This window comes from Odocoileus virginianus, unplaced genomic scaffold (assembly GCF_023699985.2).
Source record: "Odocoileus virginianus isolate 20LAN1187 ecotype Illinois unplaced genomic scaffold, Ovbor_1.2 Unplaced_Contig_11, whole genome shotgun sequence".
Classification (NCBI taxonomy): Eukaryota; Metazoa; Chordata; class Mammalia; order Artiodactyla; family Cervidae; genus Odocoileus; species Odocoileus virginianus.
In genome coordinates, this window is record NW_027224328.1 from 1,763,276 (window position 1) to 1,782,620 (window position 19,345).

The 19,345-nt window shown below is 36.7% G+C and overlaps 1 protein-coding gene across 1 annotated transcript; it reads left to right on the top strand.

The window, feature by feature from the left end:
• Positions 1-3,804: 3,804 nt before the first annotated feature.
• Positions 3,805-17,572, top strand: KLRF2 (killer cell lectin like receptor F2). Its single transcript, XM_070464017.1, has 6 exons — positions 3,805-3,951; positions 7,087-7,185; positions 8,952-8,999; positions 13,618-13,766; positions 14,615-14,730; positions 17,261-17,572. The coding sequence occupies exons 1-6, from the start codon at positions 3,864-3,866 to the stop codon at positions 17,376-17,378; spliced, it is 618 nt and encodes a 205-aa protein (XP_070320118.1). The 5' UTR covers positions 3,805-3,863; the 3' UTR covers positions 17,379-17,572.
• The last annotated feature ends 1,773 nt before the right edge of the window (positions 17,573-19,345 follow it).

Below are 19,345 nucleotides of genomic sequence, written 5' to 3' on the forward strand. Positions count from 1 at the left end.
AAGGAAGTTCAAGATATAAAATTTGACTCAAAATATAAAACATTTTCATTTCTTCAAAATGTTCCCTGATGTATCTTTGCAATTCATTTCCCTACCTTGTGGAAGCAGGCAGCCGCTAACCTCTTATTAATGGAGATAAATTTTGCTGGTTTTAGAATTTTGTATAAACAGAAACACACAGTATGCATTCTTTGTGAGTCTAGTGTCTTTTGCTCGGCATAATGCTTTTGAGTTTCATCCACATGGTTGCATAGACAAATGGTTCATTCTTTATTACTGCTACATGGTATTCCATTGTGTGGATTTATAAAGTTTTGCTTATCACTAGCCCATTGAGTTGTTTCTGACTTTTGCTACTATATATAAAACTAGCATCAATATTTCTGTTAAAGTCTTTCTGTGGACATATATTTTCTTATCTTTTGAGGAAATACCTGGGAGTAGAATTGCTAGGTCAGATAGAAAATATATAGTTTTGTCTTTTCTCTCTCTTTTGTGATAAGAACACTCCAGTTGTGATCTGGAAGGTGATGGGTATGTCTACCATCTTAGTTGTGCTGAAGTTATTATTGGCTTATGTCCACACTCTTCAGAATGCACGCATTAAATACAAACTTTTGGTTATAAATTTTACCACAAGTTGTTTTCTTATTCGATGAAAATATGTTTAAAACAGCTTATAAAAATATAACATTTTCCAAAGAAATTGTACTATGTCCATCATTAATGTAGAATGGTTCCAGTGGTTTCACATCAATGGCAACTTTTGATATGGTCAGTCTTTTTAATTGTAATAATTTAGTGGTTTTATGATGCAATTATGCCCAGTGTGGCTGATTGCAAGCTACCTTTGTGACATTACTGAATACCAGAATTTAACACAGATGTGTAGTAGCAGATCTGTGTATAAATACACCAGAATTTAATACAGATGTACAGTAGCAAATCTGTGTATAAATACAGACCTGTGTATAAATACCTTCATAATACTACTATTGAAAAAAAAAAAGACTGGTGACTTCTGTGTTTTTATTCAGTTCAGTTCAGTTGCTCACTCATGTCTGACTCTTTGTGACCTCATGGACTGTAGCATGCCAGGCTTCCCTGTCCATCACCAACTCCTGGAGCTTGCTCAAACTCATGTCCTTTGAGTCAATGATGCCATCCAACAATTTCATCCTCTGCCTTCCTCTTCTCCTCTTGCCTTCAATCTTTCCCAGCGTCAGGATCTTTTCCAATGAGAAAGTTCTTTGCGTCAGGTGGCCAAAGTTTGGAGATTCAGCTTCAACATCAGTCCTTCCAAAGAATCTTCAGGACTGATTTCCTATATGATTGACAGGTTTAATCTGCTTGCAGTCCAAGGGACTCTCAAGAGTCTTCTCCAACACCACAGTTCAAAAGCATCAATTCTTCTGTGCTCATCTTTCTTCATGGTCCAACTCTCACATCCATACATGACTGCTAGGAAAACCACAGCTTTGAATTTTTATGTGTTTTTAATTACCTTTGTTTTTTTTTTTAAGTTTACTGGAGCATAGTTAATTTACAACTTTGTGCTAATTCCTGTTGTAAACCAAAGTGAGTCGGCTATACATATACACATAATCCCTATTTTATGGATTTCCTTTCCATTTAGGTCACCACAGAACATTGACTAGGGCTCCCTGGGCTATATAGTAGGTGCTCATTAGTTATTTATTTTATACATAGTAGTGTATATATTTTGCATTTAATATGAGTTATTTAAGTTTAGATAATGTAATTTTCAATAATGATTCTATTTAATGATTGGACATCAGTTATTGAAAGAGAAAGCAGGTCCTCTTCAATACCATGACTAGTATAAATTCTAATAAATGCCGAGTCCACCCTCAAAGTGACTTCAGTTATGGCAACTTCTCAGGCCACCGTAAAAAAAAATACATGGTGGCTTAAACAATAGAAATTTATTTTCTCACAGTTCTGGAGACTGAAAATCCAAGGTCAAGGTGCCAGAAGGTAGATGGCTGCTGAGATCATTCTTCCTGGTTTACAGATGCCTGTCTTTTCACTGTGTCCTCATGTTACCTTTTTTTTTTTCTGTGTGCAAGAAGAGAGAGCACTCTCTGGAGTCTCATCCCTTTTAACAAGTGAACCAATCTTATAAGATTAGGGCTCCACCCAGTGTCTTCATTCGACCTTAATTATCTTGATCAAGGCCCTGTTTCCAAATACAGTCACATTTGAAGTTAGGGCTTCAATGTCTGAACTTTGAGGGACAAAACTTAGCCCATAATTTTCCGTCTTCTGTCTCCCAAAAGTCATGTCTTTCTCACATGTTAAATACATTCAACCCAACAGCCTCAAGAATCTCAACCCATCCATCAATTCCAAGTGCACAGTTTCATCTAAATCAGAGATGGTGAGACTCCAGGTGTGATACATCCCAAGGCAAAATGCCTCTGTAGCTGTGAAACCATCCAAGTTATGTGCTTCTGTAATACAGGATGAGGCAGGCTCAAGGCAGACACTCCCTCTCCAAAAGGTAGAAATCAGAAAGAATAATGTAGTCATGGGTTCTATGCCAGTCCAAATCCTGGAGAGGCAAATTCCATTGGCCCTGAAGTCTCAAGAATTATCCTCTTTGACTGGATGTTCTGCTTTCTGGGTCTACTGGAAGAGCAGCGTCATCTCCAGGGTCTTAGGTGGAGACCCTGCCTCCTCTGATCTGAGTGATGGCCTTGTCCTTGAGGTTCTGAATGGGGGTGGCCCTCTCTGCTGAAGCTGAGGAGGTGGCCCCACATTCAGAAATCCAGGAGGAAATAGTCTTGTCACCATTCCTCACCCTTGCTCATTTCTGCGTGCTCTAGGCTTATGGTGGGAGTAGTAACCCTGATGATCCCCAAATGGTCTTCAGGACCATCCTTCTTGAAGGATAAAGCATGCTCACAGCTGGATAGCTCCAGAAGTCTAAAAATTGTCCTTTATGTTAGCTTACCTCTGCCTCATTTATTTCACACTTGCACTGTCTCTGCTGGTATATTTCTACCTTTATTCATGGCTTCTGATGATGGTGATGATGTGTGTTTGTGTGTGTGTGCTCAGTCATTCAGTTGTGTTCGACTCTTTTTGATCCCATGGACTCTAGCCCACAAGTCTCCTCTGTCTGTGGAATTTCCCAGGCAAGAATGTTGGCGCAGGTTGACATTTCCTACTCCAGGGGATCTACCCACCCAGGATTGAACCCACGTCTCTTGCATTGGCAGGCAGATTCTCTACCACTGCAACCCCTAGTGGGCTGATATATGGCTAATTAAAATTATGCATAGTCTCTTTATGGAATGATTGTCTGGCCATACTTTTGGTCTTTCCTCTGGAGCATGCCTTTTTACTTCCTTTATATGGGTAGGCTGAGAATTTTCCAAATCTTCAATTTCTGGTTTCTTTGCTTAATGATTTCTTAATTTATCTCTCACCTCTCACATATTGCTATAAATAGTAAGGACACCCTGACAGAACCTTCAACACTTTGCTTAGACATCTCCTTAGCAAGATATTCATTTTCACTTCTCACAATTTCTGCCTTCCACAACACCAGAACATAATTCAGCCAAGTTATTTGTCTATTTATAACAAGGTAGTCGAAAAGAGTCAAACAAAAAAACCACTCTTACCTTGCAACATACAGAATTTTATCTAGAAATCAACATGTCTCTTCATTTTCATTCACCAACATATCCTGTGTGGTTTTAGATAGCCCTGCCAGAGTGAATTTTGATTATTTTTGGACTTCCCTTTAGCTTTTGGTATATCGTGCTTAGGAGAAGTATTCAAGGCTGAGGCTATTCTCTATTTTATTTTTCCTATTTTCTGGGTAATATTATATGAAAACATTTGAGGAAATGGAGAATGAAGATGGCTATATGAGGCTGAAATTCAAGAATCGCTTTGAATCGACAAAAAAATCTAAAGGTAGGAATATTAGTCCCCTTCATTTAGACTCCAGTTTAAGGTTGTGTTATTCTCTTAGGAGCAAAATTATCGCTAATGTTTTTAAGTTAACCATATTCTGGGATTTTAAAAGATGATCATGAATGGTCTAAGATAAACTGTTCAGACGTCTATAAGCATCAACCATAAAAAGATGATTTTTGCAGCCATGGGTACAGAGAAATGCTAATAGAATAATGTATAATCCCTTCAAAGTAGAAATACTTTGAATAGAATAAGAATGCAACTTTCAACTAAAAGGTCAAAAACAGTATTTTTGCATAAATTATTTCTTTTACAAAATATAAGAAAGCTACACAATGATTTGGGTGTGTTATGTACATGAAGACATCTATTATACTTCAAAAGTAAAGAGCAAGTATTGATGGTGGGAGTAGCAGTGCTATATAGTGTTTTATAGCCTTAAAGTCATTTTTATACTTACATATTTTCAATGTTCACAAAAGATCCGTGGAATTGGCAGAATAATGCATTGGGAATGAGAGTCAAATTGAGTCAAATGGACTGAATTCAACCCTAAGCCCCACAAAGTGCCTGACCTTTGACAATTTCTTTTTTTCTTTTAAATCTCAATACTCTTATTTATAATAAAGCAAATTTATATTGTGATTTTTTCTCTCTCTTTTTAATGTTTATTTAAATATCTACTTTCATTTTATGCTCCCCTCTTTTTATGGATGTTTCTTCCTGTTATTTTATTTTTAATTTATTTTTTAGGCTGTGCCATGTAGCATGCAGGATTTTAGTTCCCTGAGCAGGGATCAAACCTGTGCCCCTTGCACTGGGAGTGTGAAGTCTTAACCTCTGAACTGCCAGGGAAGTCCCTATATTGTGATTTTTTTAATGTAGACATTACAGTAAATGAAACTAAATTATTAACTATATATTCTTTAATGTATAAACCACCTTGTAATAGACAAGAGAGTAGAGAAATGAAATATGAGTATAGATATGAAGTCTGAGTATAGATACATAGAATATAAGATAACATCCATTTAAATAATGAGGGAAAGATGAAAAGGACTGGCAACATATATTAAGCTTGTAATTCAGCAGAAATTACATATTAAGCATGTTTGTGTTTGATAAATTGGATTCTAAACTTGCTTATTATTGATGAGTGAAAAGAAAACCTGCCCAGTTATTTGACTTATATTGTAAAATAAAGTTACACTTATTGCATAAGTAAGCAAGTAAGCTAGTAAGTGTTAGCTGCTCAGTCGTGACCAACTCTTTGTGACCCCATAGACTGTAGCCCACCAGGCAAGGAAAATTTCCCAACATAAAGCAGATATGAATCACACAACTAATAATCTTGCAGGAGTGATAATAATGGAATTCAAAGAGCAGTTTCTTAATATTGAACCACTTAGGCTAATGGCAACCAGTTAAGTGGGTATAGAATGGACCAGTACAATGCACTTCAGGTACCTGGCTTGATACAGTATGTAAATTGTGGCTTATGTAAAAGACCATTGGCTTTTAATTTATAACTATAATAGTATTTGGCATTAAACTTAAAATTGTCCTCTCTGGTAAGTACAGAACCTGTTAACTGCAGATCTATGTGCCCAGGACTGATATCTGGTCATAAAATTGAGAAAATGTATTATGAGGATTTTTGGTGAAGTAAAGATCTTTGGGGCTTCCCTGGTAGCTCAGCTGGTAAAGAATTTGCCTGTAATGCAGGAGATCCCAGTTCAACTCCAGGTTAGGAAGATCCCCTGGAGAAGGGACAGGCAAACCACTTCAATATTCTTGGGCTTCCCTGGTGGGTCAGCTGGTAAAGAATCCTCCTGCAATGCAGGATACCTGGGTTCAATCCCTGGATTGGAAAGATCCCTTGGAGAAGGGAAAGACTACCCACCCACTTCAGTATTCTGGCCTGGAGAATTCCATGGACTGTATAGTCCATGGGGTTGCAAAGAGTCGGACACAACTTCACCTTCACTTTTTCAGAGGTCTTTCTACTTTTGTATGTGACCAAAAATAGATTAAAATTGAAAGAGGATCTTAACATAGTATCCCTACTTAAGGTATTTGGAAGTTCCCTGTTTTCTCCTCTGTAAAGGGACCATTCCTGCCAAATCTGAGCCAGAGGAGTACTATGGCATAAATTCTAGACAAGCTTCATTAATCAAGATCTATGCTGTTTAGGCTGATGCTGATTTCTGTCCAAAATATCAAAGCCAGGAAAATACAGTATAGCATATGTAAAAGTGGAATAACATGGAAATATGTTCAGTACAGTGACTGGTACAGTAATAGAACTTCAATAAATGTTCTTTTATTTGTTATAGTGAGTCATTAAAATAAATAATATACATGACAGTAGCTGATATAGATATTATTCTACATATAGAATATAAATTATATATTTTGTATTTTATATACTAATGTTTCATACCTTTAGTATATTACTTTTGCATCTCCTATTTTATATTTTTAAATTTTTTAATTACTTTTTTAAACTTTTTATTTTGTGTTGGGGTATAGCTGATTAATAATGTTGTGATAGTTTCAAGTGAATAGCAAAGGGACTCAGCCGTACATAAATATAAATCCATTCTCCCCAAACCCCTTAATATATTACTGCACATTATATACATGATATATTGTTCATACATATATACATATATACATTATATTTATTCATGCAGAAACAATTTAATGTCATTGTAAGTCATCAAAAGTCACCAAACAATCAACAAAGCAAGACAATTTCAGTATAATCCAACACATTCAATAACCATAGCATCTCTCTGCTTTTGTATTGTATTTTAAAATTTCAATTAATCACTACAACATTGTAATTAGCCTCCAACTAATAAAAATAAATAGAAAAAAATAAATAAATAAATAAAACTTCAATTAATCATGCTTTTTTTGTCATAATTTGGGCATAAATTAAAATTATAAACTAAAGATTAAACAAAAATAAAGTAAAAAGCTTATACATACATTAATCATAGATTCTAATGCTGTATCTAAAATGAACATAGATTTTCTCTGTAATAAAAACAATACAGAAAAATGTATACAAAGTAAATAGTCACAGACTTCTAAAATTTTTGAAAAAAAATGTCAATGTTTCAGATGTCACCCTGTATCTACAGTGTTACTGTCTCATGCTAGTACTTGGATGCATTGGCACCCTTATTGTCATGATGGCAGTAATTGGCCTGAACTTTCGAGGTGAGTATGGAATTTTAATTTATTTTTTCACTTTCAAAAATAATAGTTGATCTTTAGTTCCTTTTACTATCAACATAAGCTCCACACTGTATCTCAATATTGGTAAGTTGACCAGTTATATATGTCATATTACAAAATTATTTTTAAATTAAGAAAAATTAGGAAACACTCAAGTACAAAATTAATACTTATTCCATACCTCTTCTTATGAAGAACCTCCAGTAAAAGATTGGCGCTATTTTATTAAGAAATTACTACTGTATTTTTATTAAAAGTATGTACTCATTGGTATCACTTTGAGAGACAGGACAGTGATTGAAAAGTATCTGCACACTTTTTTTTCTGAAGTAGTAGTTAATGTATGTATTCTGTAATTGTTTCTTTTGAAGCAACCAGACTAATTCATGGTTTCTATAACTTTCCCTTGAAACTATAGTTTTTGAAAATATAGGGCTCAAGGAAACCAATAAAATTTAATACATTGATAAAAATATTAGTGGGGATAATATTCTTTACTATTTATATATATATAAATAAATTAGTGACAATTTTAATATTGGTGTTTCTTTTAGATTTTTGCTTATACTTTGACCAGTTTAAAAATACTTTCCGTGCTTCTAGTTCAAAACAAAGTATTGACCATAAATATTTACTTACACTCTTTCCCAAGATTTTATATTAGAATAGTAAAAAATAAATAAATAAAAACCTAAGTAGAAAAATGAATAGAAACACAAAAGGGTAAATGAAGAAAATTGTAAAGAAAATGAAAAGTGGATGGGCTAATGCTGTTGGATAAATCAAGGGAGGGAACCACAGTTCAGAAAACGGTTAATAGATGGCTTCAATGTAGAGGAAGCGGTTCCGCACAGCAAATCCTGGAGAGGAGTCCATTTTCAAAGATAAGAGTGCAGAAGCAAAGTCATTAATAGGAAGACTTTATGGTGTGCTCTTTTAGACTTGTGTCTTGACAGCCTCTTACTCTGCTTATAGTGACATTTCCCATCATATCATATCAAAAACAAATAAAAAATAAAAATGCTCCTAAAGCAATTGATAGACAGAATAGATTCATTGTATTTCAGAACACCACAGACAAAGACATGACCCTAAACGTTTACATGAAGAATTCATTTCCTCTCAAAGAAAAGACAAATTGGCCTCACATTTTCAAATGGACATAAAATTATACCACTGTAGCAATGTTCTAAAAATTATGAACAATCTTGATTTTAATGTAAGTTTTTTATGCATTCTTTTGGAACAAATAAGGGGGTGAGGCTAATTTTAGATAGAGTGAAACTAGCCTGGGAATGTAATCAAAAGTCCTTTCAGATTGTCAGCTGTTCTGTGTTCTGGAAAGCAATTAATTCATTCTGTTAAAAAATCTACAGACAATGCAAATAAGAAGCTGAAGGAACTTAATAAGGTGAAAGGAGTTTCTTGTGTGTATGCCTGCAAAAAGATGAAATAATATCAATTAAAAAGTTCAGTGAAAAAAATAATATACAAAAACGTAAAAGGTATGAATTTTAAGAAGGCACAGAATATTTGGAACTTTGATTAGTACTTAAAGCAGTAAAAATAGATATGGTAAAAAGTAGTTAACTCTCAGGACAGAGGGGAATAAAGGCATAGCAGAAAAGAGAGATTTTGAATTTTTATTTGTATGCTTTTATTTTGTGCTAGCATGCTTATTTTCATATACCTAGACTTCTATCCATTTTAAGTTTCTCTTTCTATTTTTCCCTTTGCATTGAGTGCAGATAGAGAAATGGATTTCTTTCAGAAAGCTAATATCACCGGCCTAGCAGGTAATCATCTGTCTGTAATGTGCTGTTTTGTTTGAATCAAAGATTTCAATTAACTGGTTACACGAATTTAGGAAAATTAAACATTAGTTTTGAAAACTTGCAAAGGAAGAATGTAATAGCTAACATCATGGAATGTTTCGTGTAGATTGAACCAATTATAACTGTTCGAATTACATGTGTGAACTTGGTTAGGCAGTGCACAATACCCAGATATTTGATCAAACACTTGTTTAAATGTTGTTGTGAAAGTACTTTTTAGGTTATGTTAATATGTAAGTCAATAGATTTTGAGTAAAGCAAATCACCTTCCAGAATGTGGGTGGGCTTCACCCAATCGGTTGAAAACCCTAAGAGAAAAATACTGAAGTTTTCAGGGGAAGAAGAAATTAAGCCCCTAGAATGCCTTCAGATTTGGGCTGCAACACCAACTCTTCCTTGGGTCTCCAACCTGCCAGCCTGAACATTTTGGACTTGCTAGCCTTAATGACCACGTGAGCCACTTCCTTAAAATCTCTCTCTCCTTTCATTCTCATTCTTTCTCTCTCTTTAAACATGCACACACAGACACAAAATTCTGTTAGTTCTACTTCTCTGAAGAACTCTAACATACCAATTAGCATAGAGCAGGATGGCATGATTCAGTCATTAGTAACATGGGTTATGGAATCAAAGTAATTGGGTTGAAACTTCAGCTTTAATATTTATCTTCTGTATGACTTCAGGATAATGTCTATGTGACTCACTTTCTCCTCTGTAAATTGAGCATAATAATATCTACTTCATAAGGTTTGTTTGATTATATTCTTGTATTTCTATTACATTTCCCTGGTGGTTCAGTGGTAAGAACCCACCTGCCAATGCTGTTGACACGGGTTTGATCCCTGGGTCAGGAATATCCCCTGGAGGAGGAAATGGCAACCCACTCCAGTATTCTTGCCTGGGAAATCCCATGAACAGAAGAGCCTGGTGGGCTGCAGTCCACAGGATTTCAAATGATTTGGACACAACTTAGCACTAAACAGATTTGTATTATGCAAAATATAACTAAAAGTGGAAAGAATTGTATAATAAATCTCCATGTGCCTTTCAACTGGTATCAACAGTTATCAATATGTAACAAAGATTATCTCATCTATATCTCCACCTCTATCACACTCTCATACTAGGTTTTATTAAAGCAATTACCAGCTATCATGCCATTTAATATTTAAATATTTTAGTATGTGATTCTGACAGTTAAGTGTTTAACACAATCACAATGTCACTATAAGCCCTGTGTTTGTTTACGGTGTACAATGGGTTGATTTATTATACATATATTGTAAGATGATTTCTATCTCTGTCACATCACATAGTTACCATTTCTTTCTTGAGGTGAGTGTGGGTGTGTTTTCATTTCATATACGGCAGTGCCTACCTAGGAATAGAATTATTGAGTTATATAGCAATTCTTTGCTTGAATATTTGGAGGAACTGCCCCTGTTTTCCAAAGCAGCTGCACCATCTGACGTCTCCTTGGGCCCATTTTAGAATTCTACCACAATTCCTAAAACCAAGTTGGCAATGACCTCCTAATATCATCTACTATTCTATCAGCATTACATTTTTTTCCTATTTTATTTGTTAAAATCAGAGCAAAGAAGTTACATCAGCTAAAATGTCTCTTGAGTATCTAAATCTGTACATTCTCCTTACTTCCTTTTGTTTCCTACAGAGACAATTATTTAATGTTAAAAAAAATGGATTATGGTTGTGTCTAATTTCTTATGTCCTGGGTTTTACTGTGTCTATCTCTATTGCTTCATTGAATGCATCTCTCTATTTTATAAAGTTGTTTTAAAAAAATAAGTATATGTTAAGTGCTTAGAAACCTGCTTGGCCCACAGTAATGGCATTTTGTGTTAGTTATTATTATGCAAACCATCTGAGACAGGAATTGATACAAAGTGTTGCTCAATAAGTATTTTTCTCCATCCTCATCCTTATGATATTTCTCCTTATTGTAGAACACGGTACTTGAAACTGAATTAACTCTTATAATTCTTCTGGACAATAAGTGTCCACATTTTGCATTTTTTGTGGCTTTAGCATATTACATTGATCATTTGGAGTATTTTCAGTGTGTTTTGCAGCTCTAGACCTGTACTCTACTGGCCAGTCTATCAGAATCCATGTAATAGATTAGTTTGTCCAAATGACCCCTTTTCACTAGTGAATAAATAGCATCTCTCCAGTCATAAATTGAGAAGTATATTTAAGGTCATTTTGGCACATGACTATGTACTTGTACAGGCTTCCCAGGTGGTCATGGTTGTAAAGAACCTGCCTGCCAATGCAGGAGACATAAGAGATGTGAGTTCAATCCCTGGGTCAGGAAGATCCCCTGGAGAAGGGCATGGCAACCCACTCCAGTATTCTTGCCTGGAGAATCCCATGGACAGAGAGGAACCTGGCAGGCTATAGTCCATGGGGTTGCACAGACTCAGACACGACTGAAGTGACTTAGCACACAGGCATGCATGTACTTGTATAGCTGAGATTAGAATCCAAGTACCCTGAGTCATCGCGTATTTTTGGAAGATTATAGTTATTCAGGATTGTCAACTCTTGCCCTAGTAGAAAGTAGTTAAAAATATATTCATATTTTATATATTGAAAATTAGTCCATGATAGTCTTTTTCAAGTCATGTCTGCTGATGTAACTTTGTTTTCCCATCATAGCTAGACATCTTAATTCAATTTCCTAAACTGAATTTTTAAAAAATTTAAGCTTATAGATGACAAACTAAAATATTAGCCATGAAAAGTGTGACATGCTCTAACTTATGGATATTTAATTCAAGCATTCAACAATCAACCTTCAGACACTATAATTAAAGTGAGGTATGATAGGAGATGAATATGTCAGTTACCTGAAGAACCTTCCAATCAGACAAAAGTTATGGAGTCATTCACAAGTGACAATGACATGGACAACTCATCCTTAGTTAAGCGGCACCAGAGCGTTCTGATTCTTAGAGGTGGCAGGAATTATGACTGTTTAAAAACTTTGTTTCTGAGGTGAAAAATGATCTCAGAGAGACAGCAGTGAGCAGTCATAAAGAGAGATCTTAGTTCCCTCCTCAAGAATTGAACCTAGGTAGCCTCGATGACCATCAGGAATCCTAGCCTCTAGTCCCCCGACTCCAGCACTCTTGCCTGGAAAATCCCACGGATGGAGGAGCCTGGTGGGCTGCAGTCCATGGGGTCGCTAAGTAGTCGGACACGACTGAGCGACTTCACTTTGACTTTTCACTTGCATGCATTGGAGAAGGAAATGGCAACCCACTCCAGTGTTCTTGCCTGGAGAATCCCAGGGACGGAGGAGCCTGGTGGGCTGCCGTCTATGGGGTCGCACAGAGTCGGACACGACTGAAGCGATTTAGCAGCAGCAGCAGCAGCAGCCTCTAGCCCACCAGGGGTTAGAGACTAGATGAAGAGCAGCCCTGGCTCTTTCCCCCATTTGAAAGCAAGAATGTTTCAAGGAAGCAAAAACTGTAAACACATGCACAAAGTTTATTATTAGAAACAGTGCAAAAAGTGGGAAAGCACACAGAGAAGCAGTTTGTTTATTTAAGACAGAAGCAAGGCAGAGATACACACCCAGAGAGGAAGAGTGTGGGCGTCCTTGCTAATGAGGCAGAGCCCAGTAAAGAGGCAATCTACATCACTAGTATAGGACAGTTCTGGTCTTTGTTTACCTTTGGCCAAGTATCTCAGGTCTTTCCCCACACTTGACTAGTCCTCAGACCCTCCCCAACATGGGTGCACAAAAACATTTTGCTGAGATGGATCCCACAACAGAGGCCTGTGGGTACATGTACACACTCATAATGAGATGGTGCACCCTCCAGTTTTGACCCCCAAAGAGTCTTCCTGTGTACATGCAGACAGGGGAGTTTTCCTTGACCTCAGAAGTGGTCACCTTATCTCTTTACTTTAGTAGTGCTCAGCTTCTGCCACTAGCTTTGTCCTTGGAGGGTCTGGGTGAGAACAAAACTGCAATTTTACTCCACTTAACAAACAGCAGCTGTCTGGCTCAGGGGCCTATCTCCTACCTCAGAAATGCAGTTGATCATTAAAAGATATACGTAATTTAGAGGATGAAGAGGAAGGGAAGGCCATTCGAGACTAGGGAAGCAATGTGATTGAAAAGCAATCAACACAATAAGGTAAGAAACGATGATGAAAAGTAATCTCACAGGAAGGAAGTGTAGGTTGTAAGGACAACCTCAAGGAAAAGAAATTAGAAACAGATATGGGAAAGAATCATACAACAGATTTTTAATTTTTCGATTAGTTATAAACACTTAAAATATATATATTTATCTCTCCTAACTATGGGATCAGAGTTCATAAGCTTTGTTCTCTGCAATCCATAGGCCGGAACACTGCCTCCATTCCAGGAAATATATAGATTCTGAATTACTTTCATTCTTGTTCTGCTAATGAGGTACCTTTTAATCACAAAAAATGAGTTGACAAAAATCTATTTTCCATTCAATCATATTTGATACTATTCACACTTTCTCTAATGACTGTAGTTTAACTGATTTCTTTCCCCTGTGTTTTCCTTCAGGAACTAATTATGTGTGCCCAAGTGACTGGCTACTGAATCAAGGAAAATGTTACAGGCTTTCAACTTTTTCTAAAACTTGGAATGAAAGTCAACATGATTGTTTAAAGCTACAGGCACATTTACCTGTGATTCAAAATTCAAAAGAGCTGGTGAGGAATCAAAAACAGTTTTTAAGTGTTCAAGGGTGAATCACTAGGTACAATTCAAAGTGTGGGTGGTTCATAGTCATTGCTTTTGAACATTCCTTAACCAGCATACTGTTTATGAGGTTCTCAAGGCAAGAATCCTGAAGTGATCAGTCAACCCCTTCTCCATGGGTCACGTTTTGTCCGGCCCTAACTAGCAGGGACATGCCCTTCAGCCACTCCACGTAGCCGGATGACATGCCCGGTGTCCTGACTGTCCCACTGCTGGTCCTCGTCGAGCCGGTAAACCTTCACTGGCCATTGGGCATTGGTCAACAAGCAGCTCGGGGTCAGGGAAAGGCCCTTCTGGAGTGACTGGGAAGGGATTCTGGGAGAGGCTGGAGCCAAACTTGGAGGACACCCAGGAGTAGAGGGCACTCTGGTCTCTCTGCTCTCTCTGGCCACCTGGGGGCCTACAATTACTATTGTTTATTTTTGAAAACCCTATTATCCTGAAAGAAATAGATATTTATCATTTCATTAATGCCTGGCTCAGTGCCTTACTATATAAAAGGCATCAACATTTTTTTGAGAGCTTGTTTGGAGGTTCTAGCAGGCGAGTACAGCTACTTGTATACTCTTGACAGAAGACTGGTCCTCCTCTATTGGGATGGTCATCCTCTTTGATGGAACTCATAAGTTCTGGAGGGACTCACATGGAGTGGTGAGGGAGGAAGGGGACACCCACCTAGCCAGCCAGATCAGCCGAATCAACCCTGGCGATCAATGTGGTGACAGGTGTCACAACCCTATCACCCTCACATCCCTAAATTTTTTTGAATGAATGAATGAATATACTATTTCTCCTATAGGAGTTCATACAGAAGAGTTTAAAGTCTGGACAACCTAGTTGGCTTGGACTGTGTATTGCATCCCCAGGAAAACAATGGGTATGGATAAATGAACACCTTTTTGTGGAACAAGAGATGTAAGTACTTATTTGCAGGGGAGAGATGGTGGTGGTATTGATGTTTTATTTATAGAAAGGTATTTTTACTTAAGCTTCTTTGCTTTCTGGTATTTTTCTTCTTTCTCTCCTCATTTCTTTTGAAAAACTTTTCCTCTCCTTTTTTTTCTTTTTTCTTTCTTTCTTATCTTCTTTCTTCCTTCATTTACTCTCTTTCCTTCCCCTCCTTCTCCTTTTAACATTTACTGGAGAGAATAGAGGGGATTTCCAGGTGGCTCAGTGGTAAAGAATCAGCCTGCCAATGCAGGAAACTCAGGTTTGATCCCTGGGTTGGGAAGACTCCCTGGAGGAGGAGGTGGCAACCCGCTCCAGTATTCTTGCTGGTAAACTCTGATGGACAGAGGAGCTTGGTGGGCTAGTCTGTGGGACTGCAAGGATTCAGAGATGACTGAGTGACTGAGTATGCAAAGGGACTAGAAAGTGTTCATTATGAAACCTGTAAATTATTAATTGCAAAAAATGAGAGTTACTTTTAAATTGTTAAACTGATTGAAATCTCCCTTAAAATATTACCAAGCAACTATTTTCCATATACAAAATACAAAGATAAACTTCACTTATAAATGAAAAACACCTGAAATATATACAAACATCTCTTGAGCTGAAATCAGAAAGTGCAAATTTGCAATTTTGCCCTTAGAAAATTATTTCAATCTCATTTTTTTTTGCATGTAGGAAAAAAATCTATTTTTTTTGCATGTATGAAAAAATGAAGCTTTTCTCACAATATTCTTGTGTGAACACTATAATATAATGCATGTAAGAAGATTTTAAGACTCTTAGGTGTCACAGATGTTTGCATATTCTCTGTGCTTTGATTTTCTTAACATTCTAACCTGCTAGAGCACCTGAGATTTGGCAAGTTTGGGGCAATGACCATGAAATGTCAGTTCATTTCAATCTATTTACTCAGTTCTAGATATTGATATTCTCCACTCATTCTTGTCTTTCACAAACGTTAAAGTATGAAGTAATATTCATTCTTTGGACCTGCTTTGATTGCAAACTTGACAAAATTTAGTTAGACATAACTAGGCATTTTTTTTTGTTCTTTTATTTGGAAAGCAGAATATTGTTATGGCAGCGTCTCCCTCTCTCTCTCTTTTTTAATCCTGTAGCCAAAAGAGAAGTTTATTGTAGAAGGAGAGTAGATAACTGAGTAACATATCTCATTTTAAAAGCTTTCATTTAATTATTTAAGGAAAAATGATATGCAGATGGGGCTTCTCAGATGTCTCAGTGGTAAAGAATCCATGTGCCAATGCAGGAGTTGCAGGAGATGCCAGATCAATCCCTGGGTCAGGAAGATCCTCTGGAGAAGGGAATGGCAACCCACTCCAGTATTCTTGCCTGGAGAATCCCATGGACAGAGGAGCCTGGTGGGCTACAGTCCATGGGGTTGCAAAGAGTTGGACATGACTGAGTGACTAACACACACACAATCAAGGACTAGAAAAAATAGTTAAGGAAATAGCTGTCTCAAAAATTATTCTATTCACACCTATTCCTAACCCTATCATACCACTGAAGTTAACTGAAGATTTAGCAGTTATTTTGGAGAAGGAAATGGCACCCCACTCCAGTACTCTTGCCTGGAAAATCCCATGGATGGAGGAGCCTGGTAGGCTACAGTCCATGGGGTCGCGAAGAGTCAGACACACTGAATGACTTCACTTTCACTTTTCACTTTCATGCATTGGAGAAGGAAATCGCAACCCACTCTAGTGTTCTTGCCTGGAGATCCCAGGGATGGAGGAGCCTGGTGGGCTGCCGTCTCTGGGGTCACGCAGAGTCAGACACAACTGAAGCGACTTAGCAGCAGCAAGCAGTTTTAACTTAAAAACGTCCCTAGTTTCCAACTTCGAAACTCCCGAAACTCCCACTGGTATGTAGAATATCTGTCACCACGTAACCTTCATCAAAACTTTCATTTGAGCATTTAGCTATCTTGAAAGGACATTATTTATGCTGCTATGTGAAAAATGAGCAGATGGAAAGTGACACGGAAATGGATTTTCAATCACAAGGCTATGACCAGGGAGAAAGAGAGGTAACAGTAGCTTGGGAGAGAGGTAAATGGATGTCATAACTAATCTTGAGATGGGATGCCCAGGACTTGCTGATACATGTGATTCGAGGGTTGAGAGGGCAGGAACCGTCAGGAATGTTCCTGTCTTCAGACTTGCACTCCCACAGTATTGATAGTCAGATAAGACCCATCTGAGAAGGCAGGGCATGGAGCATAAGCAAATCAAGAGTGCCTCACTGGCAACAAGAAAGTCTCTTCTAAAATCTTCTGTTGTTGTTATTGTTGTTATTCTAAAATCTTTTGTTGTCCCTGGCAACAAAAGAAGAGTCTATTCCAAAATCTCTGCAACATTTTGACTGCTGGGAAAAAAAAATTACCTGCATAACTTGGTTGGGGGAAACTTTAAGAAGTATAACCATTATTTTAAGATAAATGCTCTAAAGTCTGCCTTGTATCTTCTAGTTTCTCGGTGATTGGACCCATTGATAACATGAGCTGCGCTGTCATAACAAGAAATCAGGTGTATTCCGAAGACTGTGACTCCAAATTTAAGGGCATTTGCCAGAGAGATGCTATCTGAACAATGAAAGCAAATCTCTGCATTTACATAATTGGAAGAGAAATATATGGATGTTAACAGTTCCTATCTGTTTTTGGAATGCAAACCTATTTCTTAATACAAATAAAAAATTTTCACGTATTCTGTACAGATACAACACTCCAAAATTAGAAAATGTAATAACTTATTTTTAAACTAGAAAACATAATTCCCTATTTTTTATAATGTTATTGGAGATTATTATTAATTACTTTTAGATGTGATAATTGTATTGTGGTTATGTTGTATAGACAGATAGGGAAACATTCACATGATATTATGTCTAGAATTTGCTTAAATTATAAATGATACAAGATTGTTGTTGTTCAGTCACCCAGTCGTGTCTGACTCTTGTGACCCCGTGGACAGTAGCATGACAGGCCTCCCTGTCCCTCACCATCCCCTGGAGTTTGCCCAAGTTCATGCCCATTGCATCAGTGATGCCATCCAGCCATCACATCCTCTGACATGCTCTTCTACTTTTGCCTTCAATCTCTCCTGGAATCAGGGTCTTTTCCAATGAGTCAGCTGTTCGCATCAGGTGACCAAAGTATTGGAGCTTCAGCTTCAGCATCAGTTCTTCCAATGAGTATTCAGGGTTGATTTCCTTTAAGATTGACTGGTTACAAGATTGACAACGAGTTAATAGCTGTTAAAACTGAATAATGAGTACATGCGACTCACTATATTATTTTCTCTACTTTTAAATATGTTTGACAATTTCCTAACACAAAACAAAATGTGTTTTGGTTGGGAAAGAATGTTGATTTCTGACTTCAGTGTATGGCATTCTTATTTACTTTTGTTGCTGCAGTGTCTAAAAAATATGAAATTTAATCTTCTAATCCTGCTTTTTCTCTATTCCTTGGGTTCTAACTCTTCCTGTGCATTTGGTGAAATAATAGACTGTGCATATATATGGTTATACAACATTTTTTTCTTCATGGTGGGCTTTGTCCTTAATTACTTTCAGTTTTTATCAAAAAGAAATCAAACTTTCAACTGGTAATAAAGTACTCAGGCACTGTAATTATGAATGTCTTTTTAAAGTAATATACAATCTTGTATTTAATCTGATTCTACAATTCATTTCCCTTTAACCAAATTTGCTTTTAAACATTGTTATATTGAGAATTGTCTCACTCCCTTAGTTTTCTAACTGAAATTTTATACAAAGTACCTTATTTTTTTCTCTCATTTATCCAAAAGGCACTCATATTTCAAAATAAATTCAACAGTTTGTGTCCCCTAAGTAAGTGAGGAGATACGACATAATATCATCAAAAAGTTCTCTGTAGTTCATGATGAGTCATCAGGAGTTGATTCACCCTGATAGGTGTGACATAAAGAAAAACAAGGAGTGAATTACTTTAAATAATGAAGCAGTTGAAATTAATTTGTAATCATGAACCAACAGCAAAAATAAAACACATTATGAATGAAGCAAAATTTGAACTTAATCTGAGCCAAAATGTAATACATAAGTAATACTAAATTTCATATTTTCAAGTTTCTTGATGACAAATGATGAATAGATATAATATGCCTGTGCTTGCTTACATGCTGATATTTGCCAAGTATTTGCATTCACATATAGTACCAAGAACAACATTTACAGGTGGGACTCACAAGAATCTCCTTTTCATTTATCAGAAAGTTTCATCTGCAACTAATTTAGGAGTGAGCCTCCATTAAAGATATGGGAGAAAGACTGGTCTGCGTGTTTCTGTATGTTTATCCTGTAACCTAGATACTTTTTTTTTTCTCCAGCTTCTCCATCCTACGTGTCTATGTATTCTCCTAAACTCTCATTCCTTCTTGTACTGAGAGGTTACAGTTGCCTAGGCAAACTAATGTAACACAGAAGGGCTTGATATAATTTTCCCCACACCCTACAGAGTTTGAATTTTATGACACATCCAGGGTTGCATCTTAAGCCCATCCTATTT